At 46.2% G+C, this 27,949-nt stretch overlaps 2 protein-coding genes across 12 annotated transcripts in view; one reads left to right on the forward strand and one right to left on the reverse strand.

Moving 5' to 3' along the window:
- Window positions 1-27,949, reverse strand: part of LOC108920534 (peripheral plasma membrane protein CASK) — a 97,479-nt gene that overhangs the window by 4,260 nt on the left and 65,270 nt on the right. The window contains exons 6-24 of one of the 11 annotated variants that reach the window (XM_018729320.2): window positions 23,164-23,266; window positions 21,994-22,169; window positions 21,130-21,252; window positions 20,445-20,528; window positions 19,416-19,515; window positions 17,731-17,748; window positions 16,370-16,491; window positions 13,778-13,855; window positions 10,057-10,104; window positions 9,622-9,702; window positions 7,934-8,122; window positions 7,634-7,712; window positions 7,141-7,226; window positions 6,758-6,826; window positions 5,738-5,806; window positions 4,535-4,570; window positions 2,697-2,735; window positions 1,811-2,007; window positions 1,597-1,712 (exon numbers count right to left, since the gene is read on the reverse strand). In XM_018729320.2, coding sequence (XP_018584836.1) covers window positions 1,597-1,712; window positions 1,811-2,007; window positions 2,697-2,735; window positions 4,535-4,570; window positions 5,738-5,806; window positions 6,758-6,826; window positions 7,141-7,226; window positions 7,634-7,712; window positions 7,934-8,122; window positions 9,622-9,702; window positions 10,057-10,104; window positions 13,778-13,855; window positions 16,370-16,491; window positions 17,731-17,748; window positions 19,416-19,515; window positions 20,445-20,528; window positions 21,130-21,252; window positions 21,994-22,169; window positions 23,164-23,266 — 1,813 coding nt within the window. The remainder of the gene's footprint in view (window positions 1-1,596; window positions 1,713-1,810; window positions 2,008-2,696; window positions 2,736-4,534; window positions 4,571-5,737; window positions 5,807-6,757; window positions 6,827-7,140; window positions 7,227-7,633; window positions 7,713-7,933; window positions 8,123-9,621; window positions 9,703-10,056; window positions 10,105-13,777; window positions 13,856-16,369; window positions 16,492-17,730; window positions 17,749-19,415; window positions 19,516-20,444; window positions 20,529-21,129; window positions 21,253-21,993; window positions 22,170-23,163; window positions 23,267-27,949) is intronic. The other 10 variants (XM_018729325.2, XM_018729321.2, XM_018729323.2 and 7 more) reach the window with 10 other exon arrangements.
- LOC108920537 (probable G-protein coupled receptor 34) lies at window positions 24,975-27,037 on the forward strand. The gene has a single exon (XM_018729332.2). It carries the CDS (start codon window positions 24,980-24,982, stop codon window positions 26,120-26,122), a length of 1,143 nt encoding a protein of 380 aa, XP_018584848.1. The 5' UTR covers window positions 24,975-24,979; the 3' UTR covers window positions 26,123-27,037.

The following is a 27,949-nucleotide window of genomic DNA, read 5'->3' on the forward strand; positions in this document are numbered from 1 at the left end:
CAGCAGAGACATCAGAGGACAAGAGGAACACAGAGCGGTGCCGAATAGCGTTGCTGCCGCTGCCGCTGCTTCGAAGGCCTTTTCGCTTCTGTTCTCCTCTGCTCTGATGGGTCCAGCAGAAGCGACACAGAAGCTGGCATTCGCATGAGCACCTAGCAGCGGGAGGGGAGAACCCTGCCTGCAGGAGACACTTACTTCCTCACTGTGTTAAACAGCAGTGTTACTTACATGCAGAGAGGCCAGTGGGAGGGGGACAGCATGAAAAATGGACAGGGGGAAGGGGGATTATTGACATGTGGTTAGGTTACAGTCTACAGAGAACATGTCACCACAGACAATGTGCACAGTACAGCTTGGATGCAGCTTTGTTAATTGCGGGAAAAAAATCACAAAAGACAGATTAACACTGTAACGCCGAGCATCCGTCGTGGCAAATACGGGGAGCAGCTCTGCGCTAAAGCGGCCGCGCGTTAAGATGTTCCACCAGATGCTCCGTGGTAAAGAGCACCCGAAAATGGAATTAATCATCAGCAATAATATTTGCTCAGAGCCGCAAAGGGAATACGTTACCCCTTCGGTACAGCCCGGAGAGAGCAAAACAGATTCGATGACTTACTCTTCAAGTAGTACATCTTTACTATTAGAGGAATGTGAAAACCTTGGGGGCGGCGGCATCACAGTCCCTACTTCGCTGTGTTCGGTTTAATGAAAATGACAGAAATTTGACATTAACATCTCAAAATATGTTTGGAAGAGACGCGTCACGCCGGACGACAGACCTCTGAAATCCTTCGTGAATGCAACTTTCGCACCGCTGAGATTTCCACGAAAAGAAGCAGCGTCGTGGAGTCCGCGGGGACCAAGCGCCGTACTCCGGGCGCTTAGTCTCGTACCAGCTACGCGGCGGCCACCGCGGTCTCGTTTCGGGGATTTACGCGTCGGCTCGGCTTTTTCCGTAAACGAATCTTTCCCTTCTCCGACGCAGCTGGCGCTCGCAGTTAGTCCGCCGGCCTTCGAGCCCGACGGCAGCGTGGAGGCACTCCGTCGCGGGAGAAGCGAGCGAGTACGAGACGGAAAAACAGCCGGCGGGCAAACGGCGTCTCTCCTGCCTCCTAATGAGCGGCACAAAACTGTGGCGCTGGGCACGGTGGGGATTGGTGCTGCTATTGTCATTAGGGCATGGAGACGGAACGAGTGACTCAACCTCGCTACTGCCTGGGTGCAAATGTCAAGAAACTAATATTAATCATTTAAAAAAAAAAAAAAAACGGATGTTTTAAAAAAAAAATTATTAAATTCAATTTGGGAAACGATTGGATAAAAAGCAGGTAGACGAGACGTTTCAATTTAAATTAGATGAAGAAATTCAAAACCAGGTTCAACGTAACAAGGGTCAAATATCGCATCTCCAGCAGTTGATGTGGTCAGCAGGTAACAGACTGTCTATCACTTGCAAGAGTACTGGGCACAGGAGTAAACAGCGGAGGGGGGGATCCTCAAGCGTCTTTCGTAGCGCCAGCGACCCAGAGGCCCCGCGCAGGTCAACCATCGGAGCTTCTCCCGGCTCCTCGTGCCGCGTCGCCGACGCGTTCCTACCTGCGTTGTGCTTTGCTAGGTATTTGTCTTTGTACTGCTTCTTCTTCTTGCCAAACCAGGTGCAGCTGGCTTGCTGCTCTTGTTTGGTCTTCTCCATTGCTATACACGCCACGCGCCTGGGAGGTGGAGAAACAAGCGGTGAGAACCGGATTCCGCTCGACTCGGTTCGGCTGTCGGAACAGCTGGGGTTCCGGGTCCGGACCGCACCACTCACCACTCCTGCAGCTCGGGGGAGGGGATGAGGCCGGCCGTGCCGTTCTTCGTGTTCTCCAACTTGCCCTGCCACCAGTTGTGGTCATCCTTGCTGATGATCTGGATGATGTCGCCCACCCGAAACCGGATGCCCGCCTCCTTGCAGGGGATGAGGTCATCTTTGGCTGGGTCATATTCAAATTGTGCTCTTACGTAGATCTAAGAGAGGATATAGGTCAGTGGCACCTGGAACCGAGCGGCTGAGCTTTGATGAGATGTAGTTGGGGATGGAACAGCGAGGGGAGCACAAACAACAACGAGATCATTTCAGAGGGAAGGGACAGCTCGCTATTTACCGGAAAGCAGAAACAACTCGGAGGGCCATAAAACAGACCGCTGAAGCAGGGAAGGGGATCACGGGGTCGTGTGCTTGGGTACGAATTATGTTAAGCGCAAAAGATGACGGGCCACAAGACGAAACGACACAGGCGACAAAAGAACGGGTGTGCGGTATGTACCCTGTCAGACTAGTTTGGTGACCCAGAGCACAGAGTTAGTTTCTGTTGCATAATGGGGCCCCTGGAATGCAGAACCGTGAAGGAGCTGAACAGAGCGGAAGGTCCATTCGCACTTCGAAAGCTGTCGGTTTTCAAGGGATCCACTAGCGACCTTCTTTTTAGGGAAGGGCGCTTCTGGATGCCGCGCAGACCGTCAGCTCGGCATGAAACCGGCAGCAAGATAATCCTCGACGTGTGACGTGAGCGACTGGGTAACCCGTAAATTCCGGAGTGTTCGGCGGGGCGCAGGAACGGTTTACGCTGGTTGGCATCACTGTCAGCTGATGCACCGCTACGTGTTCCGGGTGACTGCAGAGAACACCTACAGCTCATGGTTCTGTAAATTCTTACCTTTGGAGAAATTTTATCCTTGACTGCAGTCCTGGAGATCTAGGATTTGAAAGCATCACATACGTGCAGTGAAAAGTGTAGTGTTTTACATGATAAGGGTGATCAGGGTGGGGTGGGCATAAACACAGGTGGGGTTGGGGGGGGGTCAATTCTACCACAGTTTGGATGGCAATGAAATACAGGTAAGACTGTCAGAGCTCATATCTGAACCGAACAGAGTCTTGCGTGCTCGACGTAAGATGGCATTACAAGTGGATTGGATCTCGAAGCCAAGTCACGGCAGCGATGCAATCCCGTTACTGCGCTAAAGCGCCCTCTCTTGGCGACTTCGCTACATGCGCCGCGTCGAGAAAATAATCCTCGTGCACTTGGAATCCGAGCGATATAACAAAGTAAAAAGATGAAAAGAGGCCTTTGCGTAATAAAGTAAAAATAGTCATAAAGCATTCATATGAGCCTTCGAAAGGTTTTACGGTTAAATGAGGATGCAAAAATGCGAATGATGCCGATAGCGTAAGATCACCATCGCTAAACAATGCCTGTGCCTCACTAAGTCAGTTACACGTAAGATTTCGTTTCAGTTTCATTTCAAAATAATTTAAGGCTAAAACAGAAATGTATTAAATGTCATTTTAAAGAGCGTTGAGTGTTTCATGCAGTCTCATCAGAAATGCAGTGCGGCAAGTGACAGAATGACACTGGGCTCTCATCCTTTCCTCCCCACGGCACAGCAGGAGTACACTTCTCTCCATTACCACGAAAAAGGGCACTTTTGTACAGAAGGACTTTTTCAACAATATATTAACGGCCAGGGAGCAAGAAGAGGTGAACAGCGCGAGAGAGCCAAGCCGTGGTTTAAAAACACGACACTAAGTCCAAACAGGTTTCAGCTAAGAAAATTAATAAAGTGAGATCAGTGTGATCAAATCTCCTGAACACGTCCTACTTCAGTCCTGATATGGTCAAACTTGGGGAATATTATAAATCTGGGCCACAGTGAAAAGTTGATAGGGAAGTTACGGCACACCTCTGCAATTCCTCTCTTCCATGGCGTTCCAGAATGCAGGTACCGTAAATAACGCCCAGCAACATGCGGTGCCGCCTGAAAGTATGCGAACCCCTTGCGTCCCTTAGTTTTACCACAAAACCTTTCTCATCCGACATAACGGGTGCATAATCGCCAATTCTATATGTTGCTTTAGAGAAAACGGTGCGCGTTACAAAAACGGGTGCAAACACAAGCGAAGCCCAAGTTGCACTGGCTAAACCGAGTAGGTAAGTAGAATCAGGTGTGTAAATCATCATCATTTACTCAGTTTTTACGTTTATTGTAAGATTTAAGGCTTCGATTTTTATGTTTGCTTTAATAGTTTCTACAAGAACCGCGACCGTCCCTGTACGGTTCACGTACTTTCGAGCGGCGCTGCAGATCTTAGAAGACACGCTAAAGTCGGGCGCAACGGTAATTAACGACACGCAAATAAAAAGGTACGTGAAGTCATTTCACGGATCTCTTTGCGCAAGTTCCGAAGACAAATACACATGCAGTACCAGTCAAATGTTTGAGTACAGCTTGCTGCAAACCTTTCCCGTAAGCTGTCTGGTCAATAAATTCCCCAGAAACGTAGGACACGCGTCACTTGCTTTGCGTTCACTCTTCCGTCCAGCTTTTCCCGTACACCTACCGTTCAGATGTGCTCACACTTTAACTGCTACTGCATATGAAGGTGTACGTACGGCATACACACACAGACAACAAGAGGTGTTGAGACGGGATGGAGACGGAGAGGGGAGGTACTCTCTACGGCATATCCCTAAGGCGGGAGGCGTCTATTCACCTGTCGTCCTTTCGGCTGGATAGTAGAAGGCAAGTCCTGCAAAGAGGAAACCAACCGGTGAAAGAAGAATTAACCTCCGGTTAGGATGGACAAAGGCCAACAGAAGCAAACGAGCCGGTATGTCATCCCAGTCGATGCTCGTACCCACGTCTAAACCAAATCGGGGCGACCCCTCGACTAGCAGGAGGACAGAGGATGGCAGCTGCTCCAGGTGGTTCTGCTTGCAGCGAGCGAGAAGAGGAGCTTAGCAAGCAAAGGTATCCTGCTCCACACGGCACCGCCGCTGATGTGGGCTTGGCTCTCGGCACCTCGGTACTCACTTAACCGGGATCGGCACCGAGCGTCCTCTAGAGGCGAGCCCCGGACGACTCTCGGCACATCCCGGACCGAGACACGCGCTTGTGGAACCGCTCCTGCTAAAACACAGCTGCCCCGAAGATCAAACTAACTACACAACTAAACGCGGTCGGCCAACAGCACCGAGGGTGGCCGCGTGCCTCTGCCAGACAGGAAAAGAAAACCCTTTTTTTCAGGGGTCCCCAGTCCTCACAAGGCCGGCGTTCAACAGGGACATTTTTATTCCATCTACACACGCATGCCCTCAACCCAAGTATCTGCTTCTCTAACTGAGCCGGCTCCACCATCCCGGCCAGTACTGCGGCGGGTTAAGTCTTGCAGAGACTTGGAAAACTTGGACAAACGCCATCCAAGCGGCTTCGGGGAACTTTGACAGCAACGCGAGATCCGGACCGCCCGCGATTCACGCGACGCCCCGGAGCGTGGAGTTCGGCGCCGAAGGGCGAGGACGCGGAAAGCCGGCAGACCGCGTGGGACACGGCAGCGGAGAGAGCACACCAATTTGTAAACGCGGATAGCGGAACTGATTGCTTCTCCGGGTCTCGCAGCGGTGCGTGCGACTGTTTACTGTTAACGTCCCGTGGCAGACAGTTAGGGGGGAAACACACTTCCAACAGGATTACAGGAGTGAAATGTAGTAGGTGATAAGTGCCGTAGCGAGCTAATGCCCTTGACTGCGGCGCGTCACACGGCCATCGCAAGTGCTTTTGCAAATAGACGGTAGCTCTTACGAAAAGGTAAAACCAGCTGCTCACAAGAGGCGTGGATGTATGTCAGCAGTGCGTCGACCGGACACGGGTGCAAATGGGCAGTAGCGCACGGTTGGGGAAGTGTGGGGGTCCTTACCAAGATAGAACTGTTAATGCTGCTGTGCCCATTAGCAGGGGACTGTCTGGAGGTGGAAGGGGACTCTTTCTGAAATAAGACACAGAGTTCAGCGCCATTCTGTGCAGGCGCACGCACGCACACACACACACACAAGGCTGGAAAAATAAGAACAGTGACGTTGTTCCGATGTCTGCGGCTGACGCTGCAAAATTAAACACTGTACGAAAGACACGAGTCAAGAAAAGTGATTATTAAAGGATTAACAAAATAATACTTGGAGGGAAAAAAAACACTAATCATTTGCGTGACTTGCATTTGTACAGTATTTTAATTGTGTTTGTGCGTTTTTTTCCCCGTCGTTAAAGCTGCACCGCATCAGTAACTGGTGAACGGCGCTTTTACTGGAGCGAAGGGACAACACCGCAGTGTAATTCTTGCCAAGTCCACACGGTGGAAGTGGCACCATCTCCTCTTACGGCAGCCAAATTGCACATCCTCCTCGGCAGAGGACTTATTTCACCTGAGAGCTTTACCATTCCCTCACGGCAAACACTCTGCCGAAGGGGTGACGTGAACAAACAGCGCATGAAGAAAACAAACATTTGGACAGTAAGAGAAACTGGGGTTTAACAGTATACGGTATAATTGGGTTTTCACTTTGGCAAAATCCTATTGAAAGACAATGGGATCGAGGATGTTGCGGCAACAAGGAGCTGTATCGGATCCGAGATGAAATCCAAGCCTAGAGGCACCGAGCGCCGAGATGTCTGTAGTCGAGCGGACAACGTTTTAGGCTGGACCGCTGCTGCGAGGAGGAGGGGGGTTCCGGTATCTCGGTTGAGAAATCGGTGTGCGCCGTGTGACCCGGCCAGAGCCGAGAGCAACCTCTCGGGAGAAAGCGTTAAGACAGGCAGCAAGCCAGCAGTTAGTGACAGGCTTGTCGGAGGGGGACCGAAACCACGGCGAAGAAGGAGGGAAACTAACCCAATGCAAACAACAGAGAAAAAAGGAAGGGGCAACGGCAAACGGGTGCATTACCTCACAAGACATAGACTGTGTGCGGTAACTTGGCACGATCTTAAAGGTGATGCTTCCTCTCATTTCCCTCTGTGGAAACACAAACACACAGCGGGCACAGGTTGAGCACCGCTTCCCGCTCGGCAAGTCCGCGAGACCGCTCGGTGCCGCACGGAAACCCGTCGACGAAGTCTACGCACTTCTGCTCACTTTGTTGCTAAGCACTAACGCGTACAGCTTCTTGCCCTCAAGAGGCCATCCTGTACCCCAAGGCCACGTTTTCATAACTGACTTTTCAACACTTTCAGGATGAGGAAAGGAAACCATAACGAAACCAACGGAGAGAAAGGTATTTTCATTAGCGAGCATGTTTTGTGCTGGCATGGCCCGAGGGCCTAACGTACAAGCATCTTCTGGAGCTGTTCCACCGTCTGGTTCGCCACGCTGATGCCGTTGATTTCGCGGATTTCATCGCCAACGTGCAGTGTTCCTGGAAGATGCAAGAGAGGCGCCAACTTAAGCATCTTGGGAAGAGTCACAGACATTTGGCACTGGTAATAAACATGTTGGTGCCTTAACCAGCACCTCCACCTGGCCAGCAGATGGAACAGCAGATGGTACTTAGGGGGGGTGTGGGGTTGGGCTAAAGCTGGATAAACGAGGTAGCCACACAACAGCAGAGCAATGTGTCGGCTTTTAAGTCATACGTCGCATACGCTATCGCATGTTTCGCATCACATGGGCTCCACAGACACGCACTGCACATGCCAAGCTGTGTATTCTGGTGGTTTCAAGGGCAGGTTGTGCAAACTGGGAGTTCAGAGTAATGCATTGTCAGATGAATGCATGGGCTGCGGGTTGGAAGACAGATGGTTAACAGCGAGGGCTTCAGTGTACCTTGCCTGTGGATCATGCCTCCGTGCATTATTCTAGCCACAATGCAGTGGTTTAGGTCATTCATCTTCAAGGTGATGCCCTGGACAAGAGTAGAAAGAGTTTAGTCAATCACACGTTTCAATTCACTTTGAGGCTCAAGGGTGGGCTGCTCCTGCACAGGAAAAGAATGTGACAAGTTACAAGAAAGTCCTGCATTGGACCAAGAAGACCGTACTCGTATGCATATTCACATTTCTCTTGTTGCTAAGTGTCGGCGTCACTACATGTAAGTGCGCGTATGCATGCTCCACAACGGCGTACCATGGGCTCATCCGTGTTCTTCTGAAACTGTACCAGCCGCACACGCGTCACGTTCTCCAGATCCATATCCCCGTTGGCACTCTCGGGCGAGTCGCCGTTCAGGTAGGGCGAGGTTGGCGGCGGAGTGACCCTCAGGGCCTCATCACTATACACCTCGTGTGCCACAACATCATGGGTCTGCAGTAAGGCCTGACGACGGAGGAAAATCCGTCACGCGTCGAACCAAAGCTGGTGGGTCCCTTTCGAGACCCCTGCGTGCAACTCCTGCAGGAAAAGGCTTCTGCAACATTACATTTGGCTTCCCCTTTGAGCTGCAGACCTGTCTGGTCCAGATGGGACAAAGGTCCCACTTGCTGAGTGCTTCCCCCAAAGCACAGCTCTTGCAAATCACACACACATACACACACGCGTTTGGGTGAGGTGAAACTACAGCACACTGACAGTTCTACACTATACGGGCAGCTCCCCAATTCCTCCCCATATACAAAATCTCAGAGATAATGAAAAGCAGCTGCCATTAATTAAGGATACAATTAATTATTAATGTGTTATAATGTATAAGACAGCTGGATTCAGGTTGAAGGGTGCTGAAAACAATCTGACAAAAAAGTAATGGACTGCCATATATTACTGATGAAATGTTTGCTTTTGAACCTTATAGATATTACTCAGCTATATTTGTATTACTGAAAATGTTCCAGCTTTAAAAGGCCCTTTTTTTTTTATCTTGTGTTGGATAAATGAATTCCTGCTCTTGGTTTTTAACTCCTGCTGTCCTGCATCTCCACCCCACAGTCACCACAACGCAGAGACAGACAAGGTTCGAAAAATTGTGCGTCATCAATTTTTTACGTGATTTTGTGCTTACAGATACAGAACCCGCTAACCCTTCATCTTTCGGGGCGAGCGAGAGAAGTGACGTCAAGGACAGCCGAACAAACAAACATCAGCACTTGAAAAGCGAAGGGAATCAAGACCGAGGAGAAGTCTCTGAACAGCCGAATGAAAGAGTTCTATGGATGGAAACCTTTCACTGACATCCCTGAGCGCAGGAAAGGAGCCCGGGGATGGGGATTAGGCAGAAACCAAGGCAAGGATGCCTGCTGGTTTCACACCAGCAGCCTTTCTTGTTCACTTGGTTCTCTGCTTGAAGCTTTCAATCATTTCTTCTTCAGCTAGTTTTGTGCTTGGTTTAGAAACTTCCACAGAAGGTCTACTGGTCCTGTCCATTTCAAGTTCTCTCTGCACTTCATCTTCACGTTCCCTTATCCGGCCTTTTCCGTGGCTAGCTGAAGTGTGGACGCACCACGGTTCAGCTGACACAAGCCCAGCTGGTAACAGCCTGCATCACAAGTTAAACAAGCATTTCCCATTTTTATCACCTGAAATAAAAGACTCACAGTGTCTAGTTCTCCTTTCTGAGTTCCGGGGGGTGGGGAATGGTGCACTCGGAAGCAGCTTCGGTCTCAGTTTGCAAATTCAGCATCTCGCACGTCGACCAGGTTTCAGACATCCTCTCGCTATTTAAATACTGCATCTTTATGGTGCCATTATCCCCCACAAATAGCTGAAGACCGACATTCAAATGTCAATCTAATTCTGATTAGAAAGCTCCTCTGAAATACTACAACCTGGTCCTCTCAGAATGATACTACAATGCCACTTGTACGTCAAGCACATTGACTCACCATAAAGTGAGGCTGGGTGAGGATCCTCCTCAGTTCTTTAGCATCACTGTTCTCTGGGTAACAGGAAATCTCCTCCAGAACCTGAGGACAAAGACGGGCATAAGATGTCTTGATGAGGACACAACATGTGGGGAGCAGAGGGGAATCTTACTGCATCCCCATGACACTCACAGGAAGCTTCGTTCTGACACATCGTCGCTCCTTGATGGACATACCTATGAGCACTGACAACATTCATTACATGCCACAGGCAGACCTGGTGACCACCAGCAAACTGCCCCAAACCCAATCCATCGATACTACAGACAAACCTACTGCGGCCTGATGGGAGGCCTTTGAAAGACCCTGAAGTCAAAACATGGCAGAAAAGCTCATTTCAGTTGTCTTTCACCAAGTTAAAATACCAAAATGGATTAAAAAATATCTTGGGCTTACACATTCCAGAAGTTTCGAAGCTGTGCTTGCATCATCTTGGGTGGAATTCTTTGCACAAGAAGACACACAGGAAGAGTTAACAGGGTAGTCTAATGGCCCTAGAGGGGTCCAACAGCGTTGGGTCCTCATCATCCAGCTGCCCAGAGGCGGCCTCCACCAGCTCTACGTACTACTATCAGGATTAACTACGGCTTACGTGTTAGTCATTCCCAATTGCACCCCCAGTTGGAGAGAAAAAAAAAAAAAAAAACTCGAAAAGGGATGATTCAAGCATTTCAGCACTACTAATGAATGCCAGTGATACAAAGCAAGTTAGTCTATTAGAAAGCTTTCGATTTCCGTAAGCCCAGCAAAACTCTTAGGCGAAACATGCTGAACCTAAGCGGTAGGTTCATAAAACCCAACAGATGAAGTCCGACCCAAAAATCATCATAAGCAGACATACAACGCTAAAAAGTGTCTTGAAAAACAGCAGAGTGCTTCTCATACCAAGAAGATCTTAAAGACTCATCCAACAATACTTTTATTCCAGCCTAGTGAAAGACAGAAGCACGAGACTAGTAAATCGCTTAGTTTAAGGCTCCCAAGCTGGTGAAGGACTGGAAACTACAGATCCTAGGCTCTCTTCTCAAGTGGAAGTTTGAGCTGAAGATCAGGGTTTGATTGGGGTGACTTTGCTGTACAATCATGTGTCAAGGCAACACATTGCCGTGGCCAAATTGCTGAGTAAGAGAAAGTGTGCTGAGCGATGAGCCCCAAGTTTCTAGCACTGTTCGGCGAAAGCATAAAGGTCTACGTTACTGGAGCGTTCAGAGTACACCACTCTGATCAGTTAATGACAGAATTTGGAGCCCACATAACAGAAAAACACAGGTCAGCCTACAGACTCTGCTTTGGTTTGCAGTTACACAAATCTACATGACGACATCCTTTAACAACCTCCCTTATTTTATCGGAATACGTAAAATGGTAAAATACTGCATACACATGCAGCTTTGTGTGTGTAAAGCCAGGCCATTTGACCTTACAGCTGGAAATGAGTAATTCAAGTAGTCATATATCCTCTTCTGTATCTCTCACACACGCACAATCATTGTCTGAATAACGTGAGGGGTAGGGACTGAAGTGCTGGAGATAACACCACAATTGCCTTCAATGCCCCTTCTATGAGGGCCTACAACTGATACAGTTTTTACTTAAGCAGTTGACACACAGAAATATGTAGGTCTTTGAGTGTCAACTTGTTGAAACAACACATTACGCAATAAAAAATAAGCATCCCAAAATGGAATAAAAGCCCCAACACATTTGTGGCATGCAGGAGTGCAAGCTCTCTGTAACCCTCCTGGATTACTGGCTGCACCTGACCCATACCTCCTAGTCGTGGTATTTAATGGTCTGACAAAGGACAGGAGTTTCCTCACTGCGGAGCCCGTTGCTGCCAAAAACTCCCATTTTGTGTTTTCTCATTGTTTGCTGCATGATTTGTATCCCCTCATGCCTGATAACTTCCCAAACTCATTACAATACTTTAAAAAAATTGTGCAATAATTTGCTACCTTTGTCCAAGATATATCATTTGATACTGAACATACAAAATATATTTTATCATAAAATATAAATAGAAAACACATGCATGCATTTGTTTTCCAATTAATTTTATATTCTGTGTTTTTACCTCTTCCCCTGCAAAATACAGAAAACTGGAATGCCTTACCATCATTATTTAAAGTCAGGGATACCTTATAATGTATGCTGTAGGCCTGTATTTGCAAATAATGCCTATTAATACAAGTATTTATTCATCATACGCATGCAAACAATATACATGTGTGAATTGCCGTGCCTGTGCAGAGGCAATTATTGTTGCTAGATCGCGCTTGTTCAAAGACTAGTTTTAAACAGGATGTACTTATGAGTACAACCTCTAAAGTGAACATTAGTTAACATGGTCCAAAAATAAAGGGGAGGCATGGTGGCACAGCAGGTTTGACCAGGTCCTGCTCTCTGGTGGGTCTGGGTTTCAAGTCCTGCTTGGGGTGCCTTGCGGCGGACTGGCGTCCCGTCCGGGGTGCATCCTAGGTGTGTCCCCTCGCGCCGTATGTTCCTGAGTAGGGCTCCACTTCACCACGACCCCGCTTGGGACAAGTGGTTTCAGACAGTGTATGTGTGGGGTCCAAAAAAGGCACAATCATAACAGTTTCACTGTTCTTAAATATGTCTGTCATTAACCGGGTAATGGTTATACACATTTATTTATTTAGCAGACGCTTTTCTCCAAAGTGACTTCCAATGAACACTATGTAGTGTTATGAGCCCACACACCTTATTAACCAAGGTAACTTACACTGCTAGATACACTACTTACACTGGCTCACTCAACACACATATATATATATATCTGCAGGCCTTTGTGTTCCTTCACTATGCAAACAGGGCAACGAGACACATTATTAGTTTCATTTCCCCATGATGGAAACCATAAGAGTTTTTCAAGATGAACAAGTTCTTTACTGAATCCCTTGCACTCAAAACACGCAGCGAGCGCTGTCTAAAGCAAACCGTGAAAGACACAATTTTGTCGATGGATGAGAAACACAGTAGGCTCCATGTAACCTTTATAATGTGAAATTTCTAAGGATTAATCAGAATGATCTTCCACATTAATGAAATTTCACAAGAAAAACCTTGAGGTGAAGACAACTGCTTTTGTCGGAACGGACAACCGACTGCCTGCTACTGTCCGCCGGTGTGACGTCCACTAATACGGTATGACAGCGACTTGACTTGAAAAGACCAACGTATAAATAGCGCCATGACTATTATGACAACAGACCAACGTCGACTACTATCGGTAGGAAAGGATCAGCCCTTTTAAAGCGAGGTTTCTCACAGAGACTGTATAAACTCACTCGGTATATTCGGGGTTTCGATCTCTTAGAAGTCAACTGTACAGCACATCCTCAGTCACCGCAACTAAATGACATGACGACACTTTTTGTAACTAGTATTTCTGCAGATAAGCAGTACGGGAACAGACGAGTGTTGCAGAACTGTTAGGTCAGAGGTTTGTCATCTGAAGAGCAGTGAAGAACAGCAGCATGCCACGTAAACCTCAGCTGTCTTGGTTAGTGCTTTTCCGGCATTGTCATTAGAGTAGCGTAGGAAACGAGGGAAATGAAGACTTTCAAGAACATCAAGGTTTCACCTTTCACAGACACAAAGATGGACAGACCCTAAAGAATTTTACAATGCGTATTTTGTTTATAACCATGCATTCGGATTGATGTGAAGGATTCCATGCCTATTTATAGGGTACAATGAAAGAAAACAGTATACCAGTATACTAGTTTAGTGTTTACTAATGTGTTGTGTCCACAATTCCACTTGCCATAGGTAGGTATAAGTATTTTTTTTATTTTTAATTTATTCAGAGGACCAATACTCATAGAAACTATAGAAACAATTTCTTCGACAAAAATAATTTTTTGTACTAAATAGCCATCTACACACTTAGTTGTGTCAAACTAACGTTCCTAACATGCATGCCGTGACAGACAAAGGAGCAAATTAATATTAATATTCATTAATATTCTGAAAGAACACAGGACACACACACACACACACACGCACACACACAGTGAGCAGAGTACAAAACTATGACGACGGGCCTAATAGCCCCTCCCACCCCCGCTGAGACATACGTAGCTCAAGAGCTCACCTCTTTGGCTCTCTGCACAGCATCGCTTGGGGGGTTGCGGATCTGTGGGGAGGACTTTGTGTTGATCTTGTCGTACAACTGCAACGGCAGGGTACAGACACACCGTTAGACACAGATGGAGGCAAAGGTATTGCTATTTTTCCATTACACAGCCTCCGTCTGGAAACACCAGGCCTCATCATTGACAAATGCATTCTGGGAGAGGAGGGTGTGGCCTCATACAAGCCATCTGTAGGGATTATTCAGCATGGGATTTAGCAACAGCCGGAACGCCGCAGAATGCCGAAATGTCCCTGTCAGTTTCGTTTGTGATCCGAGTCCAATGAACAGGACAATTTCAAACAGACTATTGTTCAAAGTTGCGGAAGCTACACGGAGTGCATCGTGAACCACCTGAACTACAAGTTTTCTAAGATACAAACATTTTGCAGCTATTTCTTTTCAACTTCTCATCACCTGTTCACTGACACTTGTGTTGCCAAGGGAAAAAGACCTGTATTTGGGCACCGAGTCTCAGGAAAAATGCATCCGAGCAGTTGTGTTGCACTGATTTAATTCAAATTGTTTCCACCGTGCTTCCGGGTGTCGGTCAGTGTCTGTGATCGATCATAGTATGTCCAATAATGTGCGTGTTTATGTCATGAATAATCAGTCAGCACAGAATGAGTTTGCAAAGACATCCGTATTCACTTTCAACGTGTCTAAAAGTTAATAATTTTAAAATGAAAGTCTTACAAATTATTGCTAAATTTATTATAGTTAGAACAAAGGTTTTAATAGAACCTAACCTGCAGCAAGGCATGGCTGTATTGTTAAGCCTTTATTGATTGTGACGGGGGGCATGGTGGTGCAGTGGGCTTGGCTGGGTCCTGCTGTGTAGCGGGCCTGGGGTTCGAGTCCCGCTTGGGGTGCCTTGTGATGGACTGGCGTCCTGTCCTGGGTGTGTCCCCTCCCCCTCCATCCTTGTGCTCTGTATTGCCAAACTCTGTGTGTGTGTGTGTGTGTGTGTGTGTGTGTGTGTGTGTGTGTGTGTGTGTGTGTGTGTGTGAGACTTAGTCATTAATAATGACTTCTGAGTTAGAAACACCACCATTTGAAAGTGGCTTGGATAAGCTATGAGATAACTGCACGAAAACAGTCCTTCATTGTAATGCAGCCGATAAAGCGACACCGCAAAATTTGTATGCGTTTAAAACTACTTCACGCCACATACGGCAGGAAGCACATATTTAAAGATGAGAGAGAAACAATTTCAATTCCTTAGAAGCGCTTCATTGAATTTTGATATGAGGGAAACATTTGACAAAGGTGATTCCACAGAAGATATTAAAAAATGTCTCTGTGCACCATTCGAGCACCATTCCTACAGCACACCTGCCACTTTTGGCCAAACCATTAGAAAAGTGAAAAAAGAAACCTTTGCAAGGACCACCATGTACTGAACAGGACAACCACCCCTTAGGGTTAAAAATAAAATCTAAGATAAACCCTTGTGTAGCTTGACAAACATCTGAGGGAAAAATCTTTTAACTAAAAAAAAGTTACAATAAACAGCTGGAGAAATTAATCGAAAGCCTAATCTGTGCCTTCCCCAACCTGCACTGTAAAATAAGGGTAAAATAGAGCTGAGAGCCCTTCCTTGAAAAGTTTAGGGAACGTACGCAGTTCAGTCGAACCAACAGAGAAGACCGCTCTCAATAATTCCAGGTCTTAAGCGGACAAGAACCAGCCCAAGAAAAAAAAAAAAAAAAAAAATTTACACTGCTATGCGGTGGGAAGATGCAGGGATATTCCCTTTGCTCCATTAACCTGATTCAAAGGGCTTCACCTCTGAGAAAGAAAAAAGCATCACCGCTGCTACAGTACCGAGAAACGCAGCTAAGCTGTTCCCTCTTTGCCGTGACATTCGCTTCCCAGCGCGGTGCCAGACCTCAGAGCCCAGACCCTCCAGCGAGCGTCACCTGTTAAGGATTGCTACAGGAACGGTACCGATGACCAGAAGGCGCTTTGTCTAACCAGCTTGGGTCTACTCCCCAAAAACCGGCGGAGCTTTCTCACCTAGGAAGCTCTCCGAAACCCTCAAACACTTTAACATACCATCGCTAGGAGAGCGGTAGGTCCGTTTAGTGGAAAAAAAAAAAAAAAAGGCATTAGTGTCGACGTAACAGCACACGCGGTCGGTAACTACGGCTCCGAACTTAAGGAAGCAGAAGAAAGTGCCGTTTGTGGTACGAGAGCAGATGAGACGCAGAAGGAAAAGCACTGGGACGGCACGTGCAGCTCATTCACCTGATCATTCCCTTCCGCACACTGCTCGCGCACGCAGGGCCGCGGCGATCTACGGACAATGCCGGAAGGGCGGTGAGGTACGCACGAGGCAGAAGGCCAGTCTGTGAGAAGGTACTCCCTCACACACATTGGGTAGAGTCCCCGGTCCATCTAAAGTGCTTGAACTACTATACAAGTGCCCACAAAAGTGTGTGTCTGTACTGTATGTATATATATATATATATATATATATATATATATATATATATATATATATATGTGTGTGTGTGTGTGTGTGTATATACACAGAGTCTATGCACGCACATCAAGCAGGGTGTGCAGATGCTGGTCCTGGAAGACACTGTGCAGGAAGTCCAGGTCCTTCTCGCTGCAGTCAGTGAGCGCGTGGATCTCCTCCAAGCTGTCAAGCACCTGCGATACAGCTCCTGTGCCACATAACACACACACACACACACACACACACACACACACACACACACACAGAATTCAAGACATCAAGGGTGTGAACTATTTATTCCAAATACTTCTAGAATATTCTTTGCACAAGACAGCTCCTTTTCTGAGAAGAAATGCATAACTTTACTTTGGGTAAGTTAACTTTGTAAAGACAGAGACCCACCTTTGGGAGAAAATGAAGCTGGAACAAGTACAACTCGGGCAGTTTAAACCCACTGATAAAATTCAGTTTTAGTTATCACACAGACAGCTGAATTAGTCATATGAATGAGCTTCAGTCATGTCAAAGTTAGGATCCATTGCAGTTAACTTCAGATTGAAGAATTAGAGCCTTAATGCAACACTTACGTGACATGGACTGAATTACATTTTGGTGAATTTTATATAATCTCTTTGGAATATAAAATTATTTTACTTTGTGGCAGAAACTGAATAATCTACATGACTCGACTCATTTTCACTTTACCGCTGTCACACTTTTTTAAACATTTATATCACTGAAAGCAAACAAAGTTGTGCAAAAAAAAAAAAACAGGTGGGAGACCTCACGTCTTACAAAAAGGGGGGGGGGGGGGGGGGGAACATGCACAATTTTGTTAGCGAAGGCAGACACGTGAAAGGCACGAGCAGAATGGATTAAAACAATTAATACTGCCTTCCTGATGGCTAAGTGACCCTTCAAATGTCTCTGCAAATTATTTGGGGAGAGAAAAACATTTAAATTAATATTTATCTTTGTACGCAGGATCGTGCGTTCTTAAGAGGAACATTAACAGCATAAGTGAGTGAACTTTTTTTTTTTGGTCATACAACAAACCCTAGTCACGGGTAGCGGAGCCTGAACGAATGCGTCGGCATCCTCTGGTTATTTTAATAGTCTTCTCCAGAAGTTGCTCGCATCTCAATTTTTACATTGACATACTTCTCCTGAGCGCGCGAACACGTAGCGTGTTCGTCTCGGAGGATCTCGTCACCGGAGGCGACAAAGCATTCGCCGCGGATTTCCGATAAGCACGTCCCATACGAAAGCAAACAAGGTACGCAGGTGAGGAACAAACACTGCTACTTATGAGACAGTGACAGGCACAGCACACACAAAGGCAGTATTAAAGACACCACTGGCATGAGGAGGTGGGAGTTGCGGGTGTCTGGGTAATGAGAATCGACACAATTCACGTCAAACCCAAAACCAACGTGGGGATACCTACTTTCTGCAGCTAGCAGTCCTAGAAGGAGGGCAGCATTAGGATAAACAGACATTTTGAAAATGGAGAGAGTTAGGAGGCTCACACACGAGAGCTGCGCCGCAGCCACCGAGACAAACGGCCTAGAATGAAAGAAGCTGCACACGGTAATAACCCTCAGCGGTAGGATCATTGTTTCTAGACACACAGGTGATACAGTGAACACGCACATTCCAATCACTGAACATTCACTCCGCACAATCAGCCTGACTCGGTGTCTGCTCATGTGCGCAACTCCAAATTAATATAAATTGAGTAAAGCGGGTAACGAGGCCCCAATATAATTGGAGCAAAAATGTGCTGAAAAAATACGGACGCTGACGCTGTGTTGGTGATCCTGCTCTGAATTATAAAATTGGAGTTGGAGTCACTTAGAATTACAATTATACGTGAACAGGTTGGATGCTGCAAAAAGAGGAAGTGCCAAAAGCTTTGTGTGAAGGTTAACAGGGACAGCTGGTAGAATAGTGGTTAGAGCGACTGCCTTTGGACCCAAAGGTTGCAGGTTTGAGCCTCATCTCCGGCTGTAGTACCCTTGAGCAAGGGACTTACTCTGAATTGCTCCAGTAAAAATTACCCAGCTGTATAAATGGGTAAATAATTGTAACCTTAACATTGTAAGTCGCTTTGGAGAAAAGCATCAGCTAAATGAATAAATGTAAACATAATTTTTTAAAAAAACAACGCTTTTCCCTAGAGATAGCGGACATGCCGCCGTGAGATAGGTTGCGAGAGACCAACAAGAGGATCAAGCCACAACTCAGGTTGTTTGGACAAGAAAAGTGAGCAAGACCTGCCCCTGGAGAAGAGCAAGTCCACCAACACCAAGGGGTCTCGCACTCAGTCCCACAGGTATGTGGGTTTTTCCTTAAAACTCTGAACTGCTCATCAACAAACACGGTAACAGTTCACGTAGCTTGTCGAAGAAGTTAGATGCATCTGAAGACTGCAGTATTAAATGGTGAAACTATGAGATATAACATATGTATTGTAGGCAGACCAGCAGAGAAAAGAAGGTATTAGAACCAGTAAGCTTGACCCTGTATGAGCTATCCCTACAATCGCTAGGGTCCAGGTGAAGACATCACACTGATACCGTGTGCTTTCTTTTCTGACTGAACAAGTGATAGGGTGTGTGGTCGTGGCAGGAAAGATGTTTGGATTAAAAAAAAAAGCACAGCATTGTCAGGGCATGTCAGGCTATAAAGTGAGACCAGGTGCAATTCCCTTAGTGAAGATCAATCACTGGCAGCATCCAGTCTCTCTGCACAGTGAGAAATAATCCTGCCTTACTTAGAGACCATCTTCAGAGATTTCCTGAAATTTACAGATGACATTACAACGAACACTACTTTTTAAATATTTCCTAGAAAACATGCATTAAAAAAAATTTCAGTAATCGGATAAAAGTGTAATGAATGCAATGTCTAAAACTTAACTTCAAAGTATATTGACAACGAGAGTTTATGTGCAGAAAATGTAGAATTTAAAGTTATTTATATGTAGAAAAAGACCATAAGCAATGTGGTTAACCAGAAAGACTGCTGTGGCTGGGGGGGGTTGAAGTAGCGCATGGCCCACTTCTTAGTGTTGCCATGGTAACAGAAGGGGGGGGCCACCACAGCATCAGGCTCACGCACGGAGCTCACCCGATGATGTGGGGTCTTCAGAGAAGTCCGGCAGTTCCTCGGGAGGATCTCCGTAAAACGAGTTGAACTTGTGACTGGAGACAGCGGCCAGAACGGCCCCCTGAGGACAGTGGATACAGGGAAAGGAGAGGTGAGCCAAACTAGGGAACCTGGACGGCAGAACTCGGTTAAACAGAAGCTCGGTCAACTAGGGGGACTGGTAACTACAAATTGTTCATAGTGTGTGAACTTGTGTGTGTGTGTGTGTGTGTGTGTGTGTGTGTGGCTAACCTGTGATGGACTAGCCTTGAACCCTATTCTTCCAGGATAGGCTGTGGACCACTGTGACCCTGATTTAGGATTAAGCACTACTGGACAGTGAGTGAGTCAATCAATAAGGTACAGCTATGCGCTGACACTAAAAGAACATAGTAAAAACAGGGCATTCATTACTGTCAGTAACTGTCACCGGAGGTAATACAGAGTACATTAGCAAATCACACACAGTGGTGGATTTTTTTTTTTTTTTTTTAAGAAAAAAAAAAAAAACCCCCACACACTGGTATGAAACGCATTACACAAAAAAAAAAAAAAAAAAAAAAGCATACATTTTTAAGAAGTTTTTGAACCCCTTGGAATTACCTGGTTTTTTGAATGAATCACTCCATAAATCACAGTAATAGACAAACAATCTGTTCAAACTAACAACACGTAAACAGCTGTACTTTTGTCAATACCGAATAAGTAATTTAAACATTCACAGTCCAGACTAAGGAGGCACAGTGGTGCAGTGGGGTTGGCCGGGTCCTGCTCTCTATGGGTCTGGGGTTCGAGTCCCACTTGGGGTGCCCTGTGACGGACTGGCGTCCCGTCCTGGGTGTCTCCCCTCCCCTCCTCCAGTCTTACACCCTGTGTTGCCCGGTTGGGCTTTGGCACAAGCGGTTTCAGACAATGTGTGTGTGTATGACGTGTGTATCCAATCCAGACTGGTGGGTGCCTGCAGTGGGGGGCGAAGGGTGACAGAGGTGGAGACGCTACATCGCTGCTCACCTTCAGCTTCCTCCTGGCGTTAAACTTCCTCAGCTGCTCCACAGTCTCAGGGAGGTGGATCTTATAGGCATAGCGGTCCCTCTCCTGGGGAGAACACACAGGTCAGCTCAGCACTGAGCATCACCACTACAGTGGCACACAGAGGTCTTTCTCAGGGGTTTTTAAACACATTTTACTTGCAATAAAAAAAAATTAAATAAAAATACTCCATACCTGGCAAAACACACGACTCTAATCTAAACGTTTAACTTAGTTTTACTTTTAAATTTTAGGCTTATAGCACTAAAAATGAAATCAGCCTCAGCACAAACAAAACAGGATGCATCGCATCAGTGAATACATGCCTGCTTTCAACACTGGCAGTGTAGTGCTTAGCGCTGCTGCCTTTGGAACCAAAGATCACAGGTTTGAATCTCACCTCCAACAGTAGTACCCTTGGGCAAGGCACTTACCTTAAATTCCTCCAGTAAAATTACCCAGCTGTATAAATGTAAGTCGCTTTGGAGAAAAGCATCAGATAAATGAATAAATGTAAACGGAACACAACCGAATATGCAAAAGTTGTGCCCAATGTATCCTCCCAGCCATTTTCATGCATCAGTTGAACCCTGGCCTCCTCCACCGAGACACGTGCTGGCAGAGGCCTGACTCCCGGCCACCATACTGCCACAGCGCAGTCCCCTACCTTAAGCCAGGGGTGGTTGAGGGCCTCGTAGACGGTGATCCTCTCGGCAGGGTCCAGCATCAGCGTGCGCCGTACCAGGTCCTTGGCGCTCTCCGAAATGTGGCTCCACTGTCGTGGGTTCATCTACGGAGAAACGATCAAAGACACCCACTACTAGCTGGGGTGGTGCCGGAGCACATGGGTTTGCAACCCACCGAGTGTGTGGAGTTTGCATGTTTCTCCCGTGTCTGCGCGAGTTTCCTCCCACAGTCCAAAGACATGCCGTTCAGGTGGTTTGGTAACACTAAACTGCCCAGAGTGTGCCAATGGGTGGGTGGGTGAGTGACTGTGTGTGGCTACACTGCAATGGACTGGCATCCTGTCCAGGATGTACCCTCCATAGCCTCGTGTCCAGCGCTTTCTGGATAGGCTACACATCACCGCAAGCCTGCTCAGGACAAGCGGTTACTGAAGCTGGACGGATGGACTACAAACTTGCACCTTGCTGAACTGAAGCCCCGCTATGGGGATGAGCTGCGGTGTCCCTGTGAAGCAGACACTACACGAATGGCACCAGTCAACCTGCCAAACTGTACAAACGGCCAAAACCGTATGTCGCTTTGGATAAAACTCATCTTAACTAGAATTAAGAATGAATTTGCAGGACATATCATGAGATTTACGTTCTTCTAAAGGCAGGACGCCCATAACGCATGCCTCACTGGCCATTTACAGTACCTGCCAAATGGGCCGTAAGATCCACGCATTTGGACTTCGCTGACGTAATACAGGGATACAGTCTGTCAAGTTCATCGATCTGAAAACCTTTGCACACCTCGTGCTACCGAGGCTCCTTGATGGCAGCAGCACGCGATGGCTTTCTACCTTGTATTTGCCCTTGATGATTGCCTCGAACAGCCTGTCTTTGGTGCCGTAGAAGGGCAGGCAGCCGCTGAGCAAGATGAACAGGATCACACCACAGCCCCACACATCCACCGGCTTGCCGTAGGGCTCCCTCTTCACCACCTCAGGAGCCATGAAGTGGGGCGTCCCGACACGACCTGGGGGACGCAAAACACTGAACACAGAAACGCTCCGCCCTCCACGAGCTCCTAATCCCCTGTCAGACAGTCACACAGTCAAGGCAGACTTCCAAAGTGTGATCTTAGTTCCGGACTCTGAAGATGAGAAGCACAGTGCATCCAAGTGTCAAACCAGGCATGTACACACGGACACAGTGCCGCTTGATTTAACAGGTACCGTACGCTGTCAGACTGCAGATGAAGCTCACATCCCCTGCATGGGTTTCAGAAAACAAAGCAGAGACACTTTCTATACAGGCTTGCATGTGTTTACCTTTCAGATAAGAAAGATGGCATGCACCCATTTATCTTCATACCAGTTCACACTTTCACAATATTAACGCTGCTTATCCCCTGGCATACACACATTATTCATGATAAAACAATACTAATATAGAATACTAATGTACAGTTAAGCAATAAAATGATGTACAGTACAGGCAACGACATTAATATTGCAATTAGTACTGTGCAGTATTTATTAATGACTAATGAATATTCACTTTTTCGCTTGCTAGTCGCTTTATATAAAATTTAACGCGAACGAAATCGCAAAGAAAACGCCGACGCTGTCAGACACCCAAACGGTAACAAATAAGGCTGCCTTGTAGCAGCACAGCCGGCTGAGCTCATCGTGTCCAGCAGACGGAGCGGTCGCCGTTAAACATCACAGCCAAAGGTCGGCAATCAAAAATATGCTCTATAATAAGTTCAACGGGACGGCCGACCTATGAACGGGTGGTCGGAAGTTGCATATTTCATAACTCAAGGACCACCTGCAATTAAGTATGATTGATTTCTCAGTGGCAATGAAACTCTCTGCTCCACAAAGAGCATTTTATGTCATCATAATTGCCAAATATTTTCAACCTCATCACTGAAATATGCTCTTCTAGACAGCCTTTTTTTTTTCTGTGATGAAAGGTCAGGTGAGCAGCAAGCCAAGAGAAGGTCCCGCTCGGCGCACGCATACCTCCCGCGACCAGACCAGACTCTCCGAGCTGTATGGCCACACCAAAGCCTCCCAGTTTCACAGGGGCGGAGTTCTCCTTTGACGCCAGCAGCACACAGTGGGGCTGTGGAAAAGGGTGGGGGTGGGGGTGGGGGTGGGGGTGGGGGGAAGAGCATCCGTAAGTGAACTCACTTCTGTGTTTGTTAAACCATAACAGAGCAAACCACGTGTGACAAGTGTACTGGTTCATAGGACAAGAGGATGCAGACTCGCGTTTCATGTTTCAGCACACGTTTAATTTAGGGTGGGCGAGGTCTCAGCAAGAAGGGGATGGGGAAGATAGGAAGGGTCTAGAAGTCTTAAATGCGGGACTCGCGGTAACGGAGTTTGACAGTTGTAACCGAGACAGGTGTCAGGAGCGCGTTGCGTCGTCATGTCACTACATCCGTGTGCGTCTGTCCGTGTACGTCTCCACGTGTTACAAACAGCCAGTAGACAAAATTTTGAAGACAACCATCTTCCAATTATTTTTCATTCTTTTAAGAGTCTATTTTCTAAAATTTCTTTGTAGCAAGTTACAAAAGAAACAAGCCACAGACTCCTAGTCCTGACAGTTATGTTCAATACATTGACTCCACACCTTACCAAAAAAAAAAAAAATAAATAAAAAAAACCCCTTAACAACGGCCTTTTTTTGGTATCATAAGCGTGATATTATTGTAACGTTTGGAGAAAAAATAAACTAGACGCCACATACATGGCACACAGCACCTTGCAGCTCTTAACCAGTACACACATCCGTACCCAGCAAACCCCAAACCCAATTTGCAATTTTTGTACAGTCTCCAGACATACAAATTTGTACAGCTGGAGGCTCTCAGCCATGCAGGCACTTCCTCAGCTAGTGGAATACTGTAATGCAGCACTCTTGCAGCGTCTCCCAAACAGATAAGGTCGGTGTATTTCTAAAAGAGAATAACTCCTGAAGTTTATTTTACCATTTGGCGCGTTACTTTTGGACAATCCTGCAAACGGCATGCCTATGCAATCAATTTCCACTCCAAACTGCTTCATGGGAACATCTAATTTCCCAGGCAGTAATGTGAAGGCTGATTAGAGTGCTGAGCTCCGTGGTATACGAGCTGCGGTTTGAAGATGTGGTCACTGCCTTTCCTTCCGCCTTTGTTCCGCGCAGTTCGCTCTTCACACCAGCTGCGGTGAGCTGCACAGACCTGGTCTGCGCAGAGGAGATCTTCAGCAGCGCTCGGTCAGTCGGAGAAAAGACACCCGGGCGAGGGACTCGTGCAATGCCTTCCCTTCTACTCTGGGCTACATCTCCATGAGAAGGTATTGGACTGCTTCTACAAAGCAGGGAAGACCTCTTGAAAGAAACATTTGGCAAGGAAGCATGCCATTGAGTGGACGGAATTTCACAGGTAAGATTTTTCAAGTGACAATTAAAACCTTCCTATTTAACCCCGATTAATCTTACGTTGGACAAAGTTGCTGCAAACTACTGAATTACACTAACACAATAAAGTGAAAAAAATTAACAGAAGAATGACAGTAGAATGTGTACCTGATTTGGATAGGTTTAGAGAACTGACCAAAACCACTTGATTCATCATGACTCATTCTTACATGTTATCTGCTACAGAGTGTTATGTTCTTTTACAATGTCCAGAGGGTATTTTCAAAAGAGGGATTATTCCTCATCTAATCCAATTACCTTGTCCAGGATCAGGACTTTAGGTCTTTGAATTACTCAACACCTAGGGAAGAGCAAGAAATAAATGCTTTTTTTTTTTTTCCTCCTGAAAGTTCCTCTGATCTGTACATGATGGCAAACAACTTCTCAACCTTTCCAAGTTTCTCCGCATCCTCTTACACAGAGGCCAAAGAAGCAGTTCACTTGGGTCCAGAGCTCAATGGCACCTGCATGCTCGATGACAGTGCTTTGAGGATCCCCCTGGCCACCTTCTATTCCATCTTCTTTGTGTTTGGCTTGGCTGGAAACCTGCTGGTCCTCTGGGTTTTCCTCACTGTTAACTCTAAGAAAAACTCGGTGCATGTATTTCTCATCAACACTGCCATTGCAGACCTCCTCCTCGCCATCTGCCTGCCCTTCCGTGTGTTCTACCACAGTAATCACAACCACTGGACTCTGGGCTTTATCATGTGCAAGGTGGTGGGCAATGTCTTCTACATGAACATGTACATTAGCATCACCCTGTTAGGTCTGATCAGTGTGGACCGCTACATCAAGATTCTACACAGCACCCAGAGGTGCAGCCTTCCAAAGAGGTGTAGTGTTGTGTTGTGTTACATTATCTGGGCCATCTCCATTGCTGCCATCATCCCCATGATTTCCTTCTCTGAAGATAGGGAGGAGCAATACAAATGCTTCCAGTACAAGAGGAGGCAGAAAGCCAAGTGGAAGGCTCACTTTAACAGTATTTTGGTAGCACTTTTCTGGCTAGTGTTCCTTGCTCTCATTGTGTCTTATAGGAAGATTGCTATGAAGCTCTTGGCAACATCAAAACAAAAACCAGGTCTTCCAAATTCCCTGAAATACACCAGGACAGCCAAGAAGTCCTTCTTCATTCTTTTCCTCTTCACCATCTGCTTTGTGCCCTACCATGCCTTCCGCATCGTCTACATCCACTCTCAGATCAGCAAGATGTCTTGCTACTGGATGGGCATCATTGACAAGGCCAACGAGGTGATGTTGCTCCTGTCAACCTTCAACAGCTGCCTTGACCCAGTCATGTACTTTTTGCTATGTGGGTCTGTCCGTAAGACTGTACTACGGATATTCAACAGCTTCATCTGCTCACAAGACAACAATGCAAAGAACTTAAATGCAAAGTATCAAACTACATCTCTGTGCAATGAACACAGTAGCAATCAAACCACTAATAACAGCAGCTCCCAACTCAAGAGCCTGCAGAGCAAGACCATGCTCAGCAGCCACATATGAGCAACGAGGAGCAGGCTGGCAGGACAAGTAGTCAACACACCGAGCAAAAACCACAATTCTCAACATAGATACCTGTTTGAAAGATATATTTGCAGGTAAAAGGAAAACGCGACACAGGAACCCACAGTGGTTAACTGTTGTACATGTGCATTCAGTGAGAAATGACTGCGCTCGTCGACCAACTTTGGATGTCTAGAACTGGGAACAACAGATTAAGCGTTTTTTTTTTCCTCTCATCATTGATGTTGGCTTATCATTGTGATAACTAACTGTAGTATCTATATTCAAACATACAGTAACAATCACTCTAGATTAATCAAGAGACACGAACAGTATGCAAACCAAAGGCACTTAATGTACACAGAGAAATTTTTGTATTTAAGGAACTTGAAAGTGACAGGTAAAACTAATTTTCTATGAAAGAATATAGCAAAATATGCAAATTCGGGCTAAGAATTACTGTTTTCAGTCACTTTTGTACAGAATAAGTTCATCAAAACTGCATGCAAAATCAAAATATCAAGGAAACTCTGCAGTAAGTCACACACCTGTATTATGCCACCTCATTTAACAAACTATTATTTTACACTAGAATTTCAGACTGTTTCAGTATTTAGTGCTCATTGTCATTTAGGAAATCACTGTGTACTGTGGCCCTTTGGGACAACAGAATGTAACTTCCAGCTCCAAAATAACTGAATGTAAATGTCTTGTAAATGATATTTCCAGTGCCTAAGCGGGTGCTAAAATGCCGAAAATGTACGTGCAAGAATTGTGATATGCTGTTGCCAAGGTACGTGATCGATACCAAACATAAAAGTCACATACTGTACGTTTTAAGAATTTAATTTCTGTAATCTTGATTGTTTGTAAAACATTAAATTTTACTCCGCTGAATGACAGACTGAACTTTTGTTTCAGAAGACTTGAGACAGTAAGAAAGAGCACGTACACCACCTGTAGTATTCACTGTAACCCCAGACGCAGACCAGAGTCAGGACTAGGAGTGAAATGAAGTGAAGGCTAAGATGGAAGACATGGAGCAAAGGGAAACGAACCTTTCTAGAATAATGCAAACGTGAGCTGAGCCGACGACAGCCTCAGCAGCAGTATAAACAGGAAGAGAAAGAGGAAATGGGTCTATGTGTCTGTCCATTTCTCAGAACCCATTTTACATGTCTCCACAGGAGCTGTAGTCCAAGCGTTCGCACGAAAACACTCACAGGACTGATGACACCACATATACACACACACCACAGAGTCAAAACACCCAGCTGTAAAAATTGGTCAAATACTGCAAGTTCCCTTGGGTAACAATGCATTGTTAATAAAAATAATTCATTTTAATACTCTGTAGGGGGTTGGTGTAGGAGGTGGCTTTGCTTCCTGGCTCGAAAAAACTGGAGGAAAAGAGCTTTGATGCGCAACAGCACTGAGAATCACATTCATTAAGCAACAAATAAAAAGTTAATGTACAAAGCAGATCGGTGGCCTTTCTCCTTGCTGCGTGTACCGCCACACAAATGCACTTATTTACATTTATTCATTTAGCTGATGCTTTTCTCCAAAGCAACTTACAATGTTAAGGTTACAATTATTTACCCATTTATACAGCTGGGTAATTTTACTGGAGCAATTCAGGGTAAGTACCTTGCTCAAGGGTACTACAGCCAGCGGTGAGGCTCAAACCTGCAACCTTTGGGTCCAAAGGAAGTTGTTCTAACCACTACATTGCCAGCTGTCCCCATGCGTCTTGTGTGTTGTCTTGCACACGTTGAAAGGTATAAAAATGAAAAAAATACCAAAATGAGAGCTTTCAGTGTCTGC

Source organism: Scleropages formosus, chromosome 14 (assembly GCF_900964775.1).
Source record: "Scleropages formosus chromosome 14, fSclFor1.1, whole genome shotgun sequence".
Taxonomy (NCBI): domain Eukaryota; kingdom Metazoa; phylum Chordata; class Actinopteri; order Osteoglossiformes; family Osteoglossidae; genus Scleropages; species Scleropages formosus.

Coding starts and splice junctions, on each gene's coding strand:
- LOC108920537 (XM_018729332.2), top strand. CDS start 24,980: ATGATGGCAAACAACTTCTCAACCTTTCCAAGTTTCTCCGCATCCTCT.